General features: G+C 49.0%; 1 protein-coding gene across 6 annotated transcripts in view; it reads left to right on the forward strand.

Annotated features, from left to right (window-relative positions):
* Nucleotides 1–5,772: 5,772 nt before the first annotated feature.
* The window catches only part of IGSF9B (immunoglobulin superfamily member 9B), a 124,038-nt gene continuing 116,755 nt past the window's right edge, over nt 5,773–13,055 (forward strand). For all 6 annotated transcript variants that reach the window (XR_014002522.1, XM_081172452.1, XM_081172453.1 and 3 more), the window contains exon 1: nt 5,773–6,105. Coding sequence is in view for 5 of the 6 variants with exons in the window: in XM_081172452.1 (XP_081028578.1) it covers nt 6,039–6,105 (67 nt within the window). In the remaining variant the exon portion in view is untranslated. The remainder of the gene's footprint in view (nt 6,106–13,055) is intronic.

Genomic DNA, 13,055 nt, shown 5'->3' on the forward strand with positions numbered 1-13,055 from the left:
ATTCCCAAATACATTTAAAGCACGTGGCAGTGTGGGCAGGGAGGACACGGGTGTGGCAGTGGGGTCACAGCTGCAGCCAGGGTGCAGTGGCAGGCCCCCCCAGATCTGCTGCCTGAGGTGACTGCCTCCCCTTGCCTCATGGCCCTGCTCCCAGCCCTCCCCAAAGATGCCACAGGGACTTTCTGCATGAAAAGCAGATGCTCGGTCAAGTGACCTATAGTCCTTTTCTGCCAATTTTTAGTACTGGGGTGGAAATCCTAGGGGGTGATCTGTGGAAGTCACAGGGCAGTAGTGCATGGAGACAGAGCTGTGGTGGGTGGAGCCAGAAACAAAAGTGCCCCAGATTATTTAATCTGAAATAAAAACCACCCTGATTGAATTTTCACCATTGTTACCTCAGATTGAGGTCCACTTAGAAGTAAAAGTCCCACTGAGTTTGATGGGGTTACTTTCATTATTTTTTTTTAAACAACACAGGCATTTATTTTTTGGTACAGGAAGCAATATCTTTCTGACTTTAGTGCAGGGGTCAGCAAACTTTTTCAGTGTGGTGTAGTGGTTAAGAGCAGTGGACTCGTAGTCTGGTGAACCGGATTCAATTCCCTGCTCCTCCACATGCAGCTGCTGGGTGACCTTGGTCTAGTTGCATTTCTTTGAAGTCTCTCAGCCTCACTTACATCACAGAGTGATTGTTGTGGGGGAGGAGGGGAAAGGTGATTGTTAGCCGCTTTGAGACTCCTTAGGATAGTGATAAAGCGGGATATCAAATCTAAACTCCTCCTCCTCCTCCTCCTCCTCCTCCTCCTCCTCCTCCTCCTCCTCTTCTTTCAGCAGGGGACCGGTCCACTGTCCCTCAGACCTTGTGGGGGGCCAGACTATATATATATTTTTTGGGGGGGAGAAATGAACAAATTCCTATGCCCCACAAATAACTCAGAGATGCATTTTAAATAAAAGCACACAACCCCAAGCCATACAACTAGGAAAAAATGTGTGTGTGTGTGTGTGTGTGTGGTGGGGAAATCAATTTATTTATATCAATAGCCATCCTTCTAATTGTTCTGAAACTACGTAGAAAGAGGGGAAACAGTTTTAAAAGCAGGTGGGGGTGGGGAATCAGCCACAAGGAAACAAGGAGGAAGGATATTGACAAGCCAGTAAGTCTGCAAATGAGTTTATGGAGATGAAGCTTTATGAGGAATAGTTGAAGGAGGAGACTGAAAAGTGATAAGAGAGCCATCTTCAAATACCTGAAGCACTGTCACATGGAAGGTGGAGCAAGCTTGTTTTCTACTGCTCCAGAGAGTAAGACCCAAACCAATGGATTCAAATGACAAGAAAGGAGATTCTTACTAAAATGAGGAAGAACTTTCTGATGGTAAGAGCTGTGTGACAGTGAAATGAACTCCCTCGGAACATGGCAGGCTCTCCTTCATTGGAGGTTTTTGAACAGAGGTTGGGTGACCACCTGCCAGGGATCCTTCATCTGTGACTCCTGCTTGGGAACCCATTCCTACAGTTCTATGATTCTATAAACTCTGATGGAATTGAAGGAATGGAGTAGGTTTAGGAGGCTGCAAGGACCCACAGGTTTCCACCTGTTGTCTAGCCTATATATTCTCTACTCTGAGAGGCAGTAGTTTTCTGGGCCCTCAGGCAGAAGCCTTTCCCATTAACTGCTATGTGACCCATTTAATACCAGGGACTGAACCTGGGACCTTCTGCATGCAAACACGTCCCCTTCTGTGAAGCTGTGCTCCCGCTTCTTGCCCTCCTGCAGTCACTGTGACAGATTCAGAATGCTGTCCGCAGCTACTAACAAATGCATTTTTTGTTTTTACATGCACACATTTGCATGTAGGAAATAGCAAGAAATCCACATGTACGTTGTGGGTGATTGCACACACTGTGGCATTTGTCACTGGTGTGTACATGTGTACAGTAGCACTTTTATGTCTAAGACTGCAATCTTGTGCACCCGGTCTACAAAGTCCCCCCATTTAATTCAAAAGCACTTATTTCTGAGAAAATTTGCAAGGGATCATGTTGCACAGCTTTAATGGTGGCACTGACAAGACCTATAATAGCTCTGGCATTCCATTTAATTGAAATAATTAACTGTGGGCTTCTGGTTGCACTATTTAAAGCTGCAAAATCCCCTGGATCTCCCAGTAGTTTTGTCCCACCGAGACATTGAATGTCTGGAATGCCCCTAGCTGTGCAGGTCAAACAGTGCAGAATCAGCATCTGGTGTGAGTACCTTTCCCTGATATCTTAATTGCAATGGTCTTTCTTTACTTATAAAAGCTGGCTGGACATGAATGTCATGGTCCATGTACAGAGTGCCATTAACTTCTCAGGTTCAATTCACCTTGAGACTCCTTGAGTGGAGAGAGAGAGAGAGAGAGAGAGAGAGAAAAAATATTGCACAAGTTAGCACCTTTCCTTTTCCAAATGAAGACCTATTAGAGTGTTATGCATGGGTGAGAAAAGCTTCTCTTCCAAAAATTCTCTCTTCTGTATGACTGTTAAGGGCACAGAAGCCTTGTCCTTTGTATCAGGTCACCCTAAATGCTGTGCCAGACTTAAAAAATAATAATTCTGATGTATGTGTACACACACAAACACACACATGCAATAAATTGCTCGTGGGGACAGGCTGCCACCAGCACTCTGGTGCCTAGAAGCTTTCACTGTCTCCCTATGTTATTGGGCTGATTAAAAGGGTCTTGTATTCCTTTACAAGGTTCTTAACAACTTGGGCCCAGGATACTTTAAGTACCCAGGGTTGGAGCTTGGCAAGACGTAGGTAGGAGTTACTTTGACACCCCCCCACCTTTCTTAAAAAGGTAGGGTGGTCTCTAGTCTTGATAGATGAGCATCCCTGCCATACCTTTTGGAATACCTCTCCCTATGTGAACCTACCTGGACCCTCTCTGATTGTCACCTGAGGCCCTTCTTGGGGGCCCTCTCAGGGAGGCTCAGAGGGTGATGACGAGTGCCATTTTTTCTAGAAAAAAGAGGTGCCAGAACTCACCATGAACGCCTCCCTTGTTCTCTTATGATGGCAATGGCACCCAGCTGAGAGGTGCCAGATCTGAGTTCAGGTGATTTCCAGCTGAAAACCAGCCCTGGATGACAGAGGGCCTTTTTGGTTATGGCTCCCTGCCTGCAGAATGCCCTCCACAGCAAGGTCCACCTGGTGCCTTTGTTGACATATTTTTGGAAGCAGGTGAAAACATGCCTCCTGGCCCCAAGGCCTTTCATAGACTGAGTTAAGCCTATTGTATTGTTAGTGTGCTGCCAAAGCTTTCTCACATTGTTTGGTGGGGGCTGTTTTTTAATATTTTGTATGGAATGTTAATGTTATGGGGATTTTTCTTCTCTATGGCCTAATACGTTTATGCATATGTTTTTAAAATCACTTGTAGGGAACATAATAATAATAATAATAATAATAATAATAATAATAATAATAATACATTCCCTCTTTATGTGGATTCCCAAAATAAATGCACCCAGAGGACCCACTTTTCTAAGATACACCTCAGCTCCCCACAATTTGTCCCATTGCACCACAAGGGCTAGAAACCTGAACACCAGGCCACCCCCCTCCCTCCAGGCCACCCCCCCACTAACTTCCTCAAATGCTTTCGCCTGGCTGAAAATACCATTGCACATAGCTGTCAACTTTTCCCTTTTCGTGTGGGGAATCCTATTTGGAATAAGGGAATTTCCCTTAAAAAAAAGAAAACGTTGACAGCTATGCATTGCACTGTGATAGTGTCTATTGGAAGATGTAAATATATTTGTACATGTGTGTGCAGCAACCTCCAGCGGCCCTCTGCATGAAGCAAGAGTCACACATGACCTGTTGCTCCATCCACCTTTGCCTCTGGCCCCGCTCACTACTGCTATGTGGCCCCAGAAGGTTGCCTATGAAGGGATATGGCCCTTGGGCTGAAAACAGTTCCCCCTCCCAGCTGCAGCATAACCCAGACACAAAGAAAAGTAGGCAACCAGAGGAGCAGGTGCGACTTTCAATGGCTGGCGTGATGCGAGTGGGTTTAGCCTTCACCCTAATGGTGTTTTCAGTTGCACTTTTCACATATCAGAGCAAGAGCCAAGGGCTGCATGGTGGGGATAATGGGCTGGGATAAACATCCCGCCTCCGTTTAAGCACACAGGGAGCTAGCTGCCTTTTACAGAGTCAGAACAGTCTCCCATCTAGCTCTGTACTGTCCACACTGATTGGCAGCATCTCTCGAGGGTTTCAGACAGGAGGGCTTTCTCATCTGGGACCCAGCGGGGAAGTGAGGTGATTTTATAATATGGACGTTATGGTCTTTATAACATCCCACCTTTACACAGAAATGCAGGAAGCTGCCTTGTATTGAGTCAGGTCATAGGTCCACCCAGCTTAGCATTGTCCATCCTGGCTGGCAGAGGGTTTCAGGAAGGGGACATTCCTGGAGATGCTGGGACATTCCTGCGCTAAGCTGCAGCCCTTCTCTTTAGATGGATAAGACCAACGGCCCATCTATTCCTGCACCCTGTTCTCCTAGTGGCTTCTTTGGGGGAAGCCTAGTATTACGTCACTCCAAAACGCGGTAAGCCAGCCCTGATGCATTCGGACCCGCCTCCTCCTCCTCGTTCTGCTGAGTGGGTCCCCGGACTTCTACCCGCAGCCCTGCCTTGAAGGTCTCCGCTCCTGGGATCGTCTGCATGCAAAGGATGTGCTCTGCCACTGAGACAGCACGACTCCCATGAGAGGGTCCGGGAGGGTAGGGCTGCTGCAATGTGCCTCTGAGTGGGAAGCACGCCCCCCTCCCGGACTTTGCAAGATCCAAGACCCCCCCTCCCCAAACCTCTCCGTCCATCATCATGACTACGAGCATTTTGCTAGGGGGCGAACCATGCAGCACCCTAAAACTCAATTGTGGAGTCGGGGGGGGGAATCAACCACACTCAGAATATTGGGGGAGAGGGAAAAGGTTACCAATTCCGGCATGCAATACACACAGGCTCCCCCAAAGCAAACCTTGGTCGTTGGTGGCAGGGGAAGGAGGGAGACCAGCAGGAACGGAGGGCTGGTGAGGGAGAAGAGAGGAGTTTCAGCTGCAGGAGCGCAAGCAGGGCGAGTGGGTGAAAGGCTGACAGCTCCGCCATCCCACTCGGGGATCGGAGTCATCGGCAGGAGTGTGGGAAGCGGCGGGCGAAGTGGAGAGCAAGTGCATCGGAGCTCTGGAAAGGGGCATCTCCTCCTCTTCCCTCCCTTCTCCTCCACACCAGCTGCAATGGGGAGCTCTGCAGAGCTGGGGCTGCAGCCAGCACCCCGCCCCCCCGCGCTGCACGGACCCCCTCCTCCTTGCTGCTCCCTTCACCCTGCTCCAGGGAGCCCCCTCCTCTTGGGGAACCGGCCATGCAGCTTGAGCAGGGAGGGAGAGAGGGAAGGAGGGAGGAAAAGGCGACTGGGGAGGGAGAGAAGGGGGGAGGCACCCAACTCCTTCTCCCTGGCATTGCGCATGATTCTGCGGCTCTGTGCATTGCACGCTCCAACCCACCTTGGGAGGAGGGGGAGGAGGGGGGAGGAGGGGGATGCTTCTCTCCCTCCCTCCCCCCTCCCTAGCGTTGTCTGCGCCCGGAGCCAATGGGGGCCCGCCTCTCTCCCCGGCCGTCCAATCGTCGGCCGGCGGGGGCGTCGCCCAGGAGGCTCAAATGGCCCAGGCTAGGCTGCGCGCCGGAGAGGAGTTGTGCGCTCTGGCTGGCGCTCGCTCGCTTGCTCGTTGCTGGCTGTGCGTTCCGCGAGCCGCGCAGGTGCCGCTGCACGTCGGGGAGAGGCAGGATGGCGAGGGCGGCGGGGAGGCAGCCAGGAGGAGGGCTGCGGAGGGCATGAGAAGGAAGCGGAGACGAGGGGGAGGCAGCGCGCCTTGTGCACTCGCCCCGGGCTGGGCTGGGCTGGGCAGATGAGAAGGTCCCCGGCAGGGCAGGGCGCTTTGCAGCTAGGATGATGCTCCTGGTCGGCGGGCGGTAGTACTATGATTTGGTATGTGGCCACTTTGATAGCAAGTGTGATCAGCACCAGAGGACTGGCAGCAGCTCAAGGTGAGTTGAAGTGCACCGGGTGTCCCCCCCCTCCACCCCCCTGCAGCGGTTTCTCCTTTGCGCTCTGGGCTGGCCTCTTTGGGCACCGGGAAAGCTCTCCGGGCTGACGCTTCCTGTGTGGACCTTCCCTTCTCTCTCTCTCTCTCTCTCTCTCTCTCTCTCTCTCTCTCTCTCTCCCTCTCTCCACCTTTCATCTCTCATTTGTTACCTGTATCCCTTCGATTCGGGAAAGGATGCTCGGCTTTTCGTCCGCCGCGCCGCCGCCTTCGCGCAAAAGGAGTTTCCCTTGCGAGTAGGGGATCGCTTCAGATTGTAAGGAAAAGAAAAGAAGAAATACTCACAAATAAAAAAGGCAGCATGCTTTCTGCTCCCCGCCTTCCTCCCCGGAGAGGGGTTGGTTTCAGAAATGGTTAAGTGATACGGTTTCATCAGTACAGTAAAAACCATTTAAAAAATAAAAATCAGCCAAAGATGCGATGAAGCGAGAGCAGGACTTGAATAAGTCTTTTGCAGAGTTTTTGAAACCTTGGACCGTGGCTCGTTCTTGGTCTTATTTTATTTTTGTTTGCCTGGTTTTTCTGTAACGATTTCAGAGGAAGGTTTGGCAGAGAGCATGTCGATGGACTTTGCAGAAAGGTGTGCAATTGACCAGTGCATGTTCGTGATCCAAGTAACGTATGAGTCCGTGATCTAGCAAGAGGACGATTCTTTTCTTTAATGCTGAAGTTGCTTAACAAAGCAGTGCTATGAAGGCTGCAATCCTGTACATGCTTACCGATGATGTAAAGCCCCACTGAACGCTGCAATGCTTGCTCATATGTAAGATCTGTTTGCCTGGAAGTCTAAGCTACTTCCAACCTCTCTTTTCTGAATACTCTAGGGAGAGCTAGAGATCCTGGGTCAGTGATGAAGTATGTGAACCTTTTTCACGTGTGTGTGACCTGTCACTAGGTAGCTGCCTGCAGTATTTTTCTTGGGGCAGAGAGATCACCATTGAAAGTGAGATTTCTAGTTTCACATGTTCATCAGAAAGAAATCCATCTGGGCTTTGTATTTAAATGCGATCCTGGGTAGTTACCGGTAAATACTAAGATATAGAGAGTTGGTTAGCTCATTTTTTCCCCCTTGCAGGCATGAATAAGCTTGTGATTCAATAGAAGATTCTAACTTTACTTAAGAGATGACAAACTGGATTTCCGAGAGGTTGGGTAGGATGTTTGGCAAAAGGCAATTCTCACCGCGTTGTGCTGCAGTCTCTGGTTTCAGGGCTTTTTCATTGGTGCCACCAGTGCTGTGGAATGCTCTCCCAGCTGAAAAGGAGAGGTTTCATCAGTATTGGCATTCTGCCGGCTCCTGAAGACACACCTGTTTAGGCAAACTGGCCCCCAAAACTGAACTTCAACTTTTATTTTTTAAATTTGTTATTTTAAAAAAGCCTGTTCAAATAGTCAAGGCTTTCAGCTTGTGCTATTCTGTATTTTATTTAGTATGCTCTTAAATGTTCTGAGCAAATTGCTACTGGGTATTTTAACCATGTATGTATTTTATAATGGATTTTATAGCTGTGAACTGCTACAAGCAGTATATAAATAAATACCCATATTAATAAATATATATATGTGCCTCTTGCCATTGCAGTGCAAGGACTGTGCGGGTGAATATACAATTTGCTCAGGGAGCTTAAAGTTTGCAGCATAAACCTATACCTTCTTTCTTGCCCAGTGAATCAGCCTTGGTTATGTATGATTGTTAAGTACTTAAATGGTTCTGAACAGCATCTGGGGGAAAGGTTAGAGTAGCAGTAGCCTTGAGCATTTTATGAAAATGCTAATCATTTTTTTAAAAATGACCTCTGTGGAGGGCAGTCAACCCAAACTCAAGCGTATGAAAGCTTAGCTCATAGATGGCCATAGTGTGCAACGTATGGGATGGAAGACATCTGAATGTTGCTGGTGGTGCTGGGGGAGAGTGGGGTTGCAGGGAATGACCACTCTGAGACATTTCTTTCAATAAGTTAACCAGAGAGAGCTGCTGTCTGGAAGCGGGCAATGCTGCAGCCCTGAGGTCCATGAGCGCAGAGTAAGAAATAGCGGAAGGATAGTGGGTTTGTCTCTCCACTCTCCTGGAGGCTGGCATGACATGAACACCTTACAATTTTTTCAGTTGAGAGCTGGTGTCCAGCTATGCAAACCAGCCTGCAAGTTACTAGTCCACCACACTTACCTGTATATCATTTATGTGGCATGTCAGCACCCTGCAACAAGGGCACACAACTCCTCCCAGCTCACAGAAGCTGTTCTCCTTGGTATATTCGAAGTGACATTGTTTGCCGCAGGTGACCAGGCACGCTCACCTGCCTGATATAACCTCTTGTTGCTTTGGGTCAAGGGCCTCTGGCCAGCTCTCCCCTTTGGTTTTGGGGAAAGGATGGTCTTAAAAATGATTTTTAGTAAAGCTTGGCTGTTCTTAAGGGATGGTGTCAGGCGTACATTTCCAGGATTAGCATATGTGGCTCTCTAAACAAATTTCCCGCAACCATGTTCACGATCCATTAGTTTAATTGCATTTCTCCGGTGTCATTTATTTTCTGGTTGCTAAGCACCTTGCATTAGTGTGTTTAGTGGGAATCTTTCGTCGGAGGCTAGTGTCGCTACCCCTGCATTGCCAGATGTGGTCTGCATGTGCAGCAGTATGAGGTGGGAACAAGGTGCTTCAGACTGCAAGTAGCAGTACTGGTGAATTGCATTATGGAACTCCCTGCAAGCAGAACACTAGCACAACAGGGAAGGGGCTGGGATCTCTCCCTGAAGTCCTAGGTTTTTTTACTTGCACATTTTTGGGGGGATGGGGAATGGATGGGAAGCTGAGTTGTGGCAGAGACCCGATTTCCCACCCTGTAACTTTGCTTTGCCTGGCATAATGTTTTATTTGGAATAAATAATGCTGATGTAAGGCATTAATGCCTGCAAACCTGAATATGCTTATTTATTTCCTCCAAGGAGATCAAGGCAGCATGCATGGCTCTCCTCCTTCCCATTTTTTATCGTCACACCAACCCTGTGAGGTAGGTTAGACACTGTGGCTGGCCCAGGAGTGGAGGCTTTGTGGCTTGCATCTACATAGGTGGCTGAAATCAGGGAGGAGAGGTCCATAGCTTAGTGGTGGCACAGCTGTTTGGCATGCGGAAGGTCTTGGGCTCAGTCCATGATACATCCAGTTAAAAGAATCAGGCTGGAACTTATGGGAAATGCCTCTTCTAGAGAGCTGCTGCCCATTAGCATAGGCCAGAGTGGCCTGGAGCAATATTTCCTAGCTTGGTGCCCTTGTTGGACTCTTGCTCCCATCATCTCTGACATTTGGCCGTGCTTGCTGGGGGCTGATGGGCGCTGGAGTCCAACAGCATATGGAAGGGTGCCAGATTAGGAGAAATCTGTGCTAGAGGAATAAGCCATGCAGAGTTGGGCAAGGCCAGTTTGCACCAGGAATTACACATTCCTGAGATGCTCAGTGCTGCGGATGCATTAGAACCAGCTCAGACAGCTGGATCACCTAGCTTGGCACTGTGGTCACCATGGCAGAAACTCTCCAGCTTTAGGATCTCAGTCAGGGTTCTCTTATTTATCTGCTTATTTATTGCAGTTTTAGACTGTCGTTCAGCCCACAAGATCCCAGGGTAGTGTAGAAAAGTCTGCAGCAGTGGTGGGAAACCTTTGTCTTGGGGGTGTAATTAGGAATTGGAGATCTGCCCGCCAAGATACTTTGGGAAGCTGCCCCCACCTTGGTGTGGACATCCATCCACTCCTGGATGTCCAATCAAGCACAATGTTGGAAGATTCAGGACAGATAAAAGGAAGTACTTTATGCAGTGCATAGTTAAATTGTGGAACTCCCACAGGAGGCAGGGATGGCCACCAATTTGGACGGCTTTAAAAGGGGACTGGAAAAATGCACAGAGGACATGGCTATCAACAGCTGAAAGCCATAATGGCTATGCTTTGTCTCCTCTGCCAGAGACAGCAATATTTCTGAATACCAGTTTCTGTAAACTGCAGGAGGGGAGAGTACTCCTGCTTGCTGGTTTCCCACAGGTACCTGGCAAGCCCCTGGGAGAACAGGATGCTGGACTAGACAGATCACTTGCCAGATCCAGCAGAGCTCCTCTTGTGTTCTTTCCTGCCCCTGACATCATATATAATGTCAGGCACTGCGAAGTTCAGCTGTGGTTGCTGCAGAGGAAGAACTGGAAGAGAGCTCAGAGCTCCTATTCCCGCCCCCCTGCAGCCTGAATGCAAACCAGGGCTCCAAAGCAACAGACCCTCCTTTGCAGTTCAAGTCACAGCTGCAAAGGAGGAACCGCTCCTGATTATTCTCCTGCAGCCGGGGTCCTCCCCTTGCAGGATTGGATTGGGGACCTTCTGCATGCAAAGACCTCGTTCCACTGCACTGCAGCCCCACTGATGATGAGCTGATTAACAAGTTATGCTCTGGATCCTACCATCTCTCCATCCGGCGGTGGACCTATCGGACCATGTAGGAAAGGCTTTTTAAGCAGTCAAACCAGCTTGTCCTCTTGTGGCTAGTTGGGATTGTCTCCTAGGGACTATACAGTGAAATGTGTGTAAATGTTGCTGCCTTCCCCTCTCTTCAGACTGGCGTCGTGCCAGAATCACAGGTGTGCATGGGTTGCTATCAATCTTTATAGGCTTGTAAATCATTTTATTGGCATATTTACACAGCCAGCGCAGCGCAACCACCTGTAAGCAGAAATATCCTTCTCTCCCCACAACTCCAGTAGATCAACCCATGTTGTACAAAGCAGACAATTCCATCAGCAAGTGATAACCGTGCAGCCATTGCCAACCTGGTGCTCTCCAAATGTTGCTGTTGTTGGAACTCTCATCAGCCCCAACCAGCATGACCCATAGTCAGGGATGGAGGACCACAGCTGGTCCATCCCTGTAGTTGACAACGCCCTATAGCAGGGACGAAGAACCTGTGGGTCTCCAGGTATGGTTGGACTACAGTCTCCATCATCCCTGGCCATTGGCCATGTTGGCTGGGGTTGACGGGAGTTGGGGGTCTAGCAAAATCTTGGAAGCCATAGGTTCAACCTAGGAGAAAAGTCATGGCTCATTGGTGGAGTATGTGTGAAGTTCCCAGACTGAATCTAGTTCATCTCCAGATAGGGCTCGGAAGAAGTCTTGTTGAAACCCTGAAAAGCTGCTGCCAGTCAGTGTTGAGTTGGGTGGAGCAATGGCCTGATTCAGTATGAAGCAGCTTCCTATAACCTGATTTTGGGAAGCTCAATGGCAGAGTGCATGCCTTGCAATGGGAAGGTTCAACCTCTGGCATCCTCAGGTGTAGAATATGAAAGATTCAAGTCTGGAATCCTGGTGAGTCTCTGCCAGTCAGTGTAAACAATACTGAGCTTGGTGGACCAATGATATGGCAGCTTCCTGTGTGTTCCTAGGGCTGCCTTCCAGATGGTGGACTCCCAACTCTGATCAGCCCCAGCCAGTGTGACCAATGGTCAGGCATGATGGGAGTTGTGGTCGAAGACATCTGGCAGTCATCACATTGAGCAAGGCAGCTCTCAGCGGTTTGTTCCTTGGGGCCCAGGACCTTTGTGTTCTCCCATGAAGCACACTGCATGATCTTGGTCACTGCCACTCAGCCTAATCTACCCCGCAGGGTTGTTGTGGAGGGTTAAATGAGGGGGGCGAGAATTTTGCATGTCACCTGAAGCCTCTTGGAGGAAAAGATGGGATATAAATTAAATGAATGAATCAGTGAATAAAATGATTGCACTGTCAACACCACGTATGTTGATGGTGGCATGTGATGATTTAGAATTAAACCGGAAAGAGGGAGGGATTCTTATTACAACAGCTACCCTGCAGTAGAACAAAATCTTGAAAATCATCAGAAGAGCAGCTCTTTCTCCCATTAACCTACCTGTCATTGCACACCTGTGTTCATTATTTTATGCCACACCAGCAGCTTGAAAGGGAGAGGGAGACAGTACTGTGCTGAATTTTCACTTTGCTGCTTTTAGGGTGCGTGTGTGTTGGGGGTTCTTTCCCTTTATCTACCCTCTACATTACCCCCCACCAGACCAGATTTTTGTGTCCTGCCTACTGTTCCACCGTGGGATCGAAGGTAAAAAGAGGAAGGAGCACAGTGAGAATTGATGGTGTGTGTGTGATGAGTTGGTGGAGGATGAATGGCAGAAACTCCCCCTGTCAATGCAGCTACCTGGAGGAGGATGTGGGTGCGGAGATCATCCTGGGTTTCTTTGCACCAGAAGCTTCCTCCTTGCAACTAGCCCCCTTGGGGGTGACACACTTCACAAGGGGAGGGGCCACAGCTCCTTGGAGAGCAGGGCATTTGCTTCATATACAGAAGAAGATCCACAGTTTGCCAGTGATGGGAAATATTTATCTACCCGAGCCCCTTGACAGCTGCTGCCACCACTGAGCTAGGCGGTCAAATAGTCGAATTACCTGGCAGAAAGCAGCTTCCTACACCCCTGTTACCAACGGCTGCACGTCCCAGTTTAAAGTGGCTTTTTCTCTGCCAGTCAGATGCTGCTTAGTGAGTATGATGATGCCACGGTGCTACATAGCCAATCAGGTTTGGCATGATGGTGATGTCATGGAGGGGAAAGGAATCCCTCCGGTTTCTCTCTCTCTCTGTCTGAAGGGGAAGGAGGCAGGAATCTCCATTGCTCAGGCAGCTGCATCGATATTCCCTGCATTCTTCTGCTGGTGATTTCCTGCTTGTGCAGCAAGATTTCTGCCCTGGGTCCAGCCTGGACTTGCAGGAGCAGCTGGTGCAGAAATGTGGATGGGAGAATCCCATGTTTCATGCATTCTTTTGAAAACAATGAGAGTGTGCATAGATTACTTCCTCACTGAAGTGCATGTTCTTACTCATGTTTTAGTTAGCTG

Source organism: Podarcis bocagei (assembly GCF_964188305.1).
Source record: "Podarcis bocagei genome assembly, chromosome: 15".
NCBI classification, from domain to species: Eukaryota; Metazoa; Chordata; class Lepidosauria; order Squamata; family Lacertidae; genus Podarcis; species Podarcis bocagei.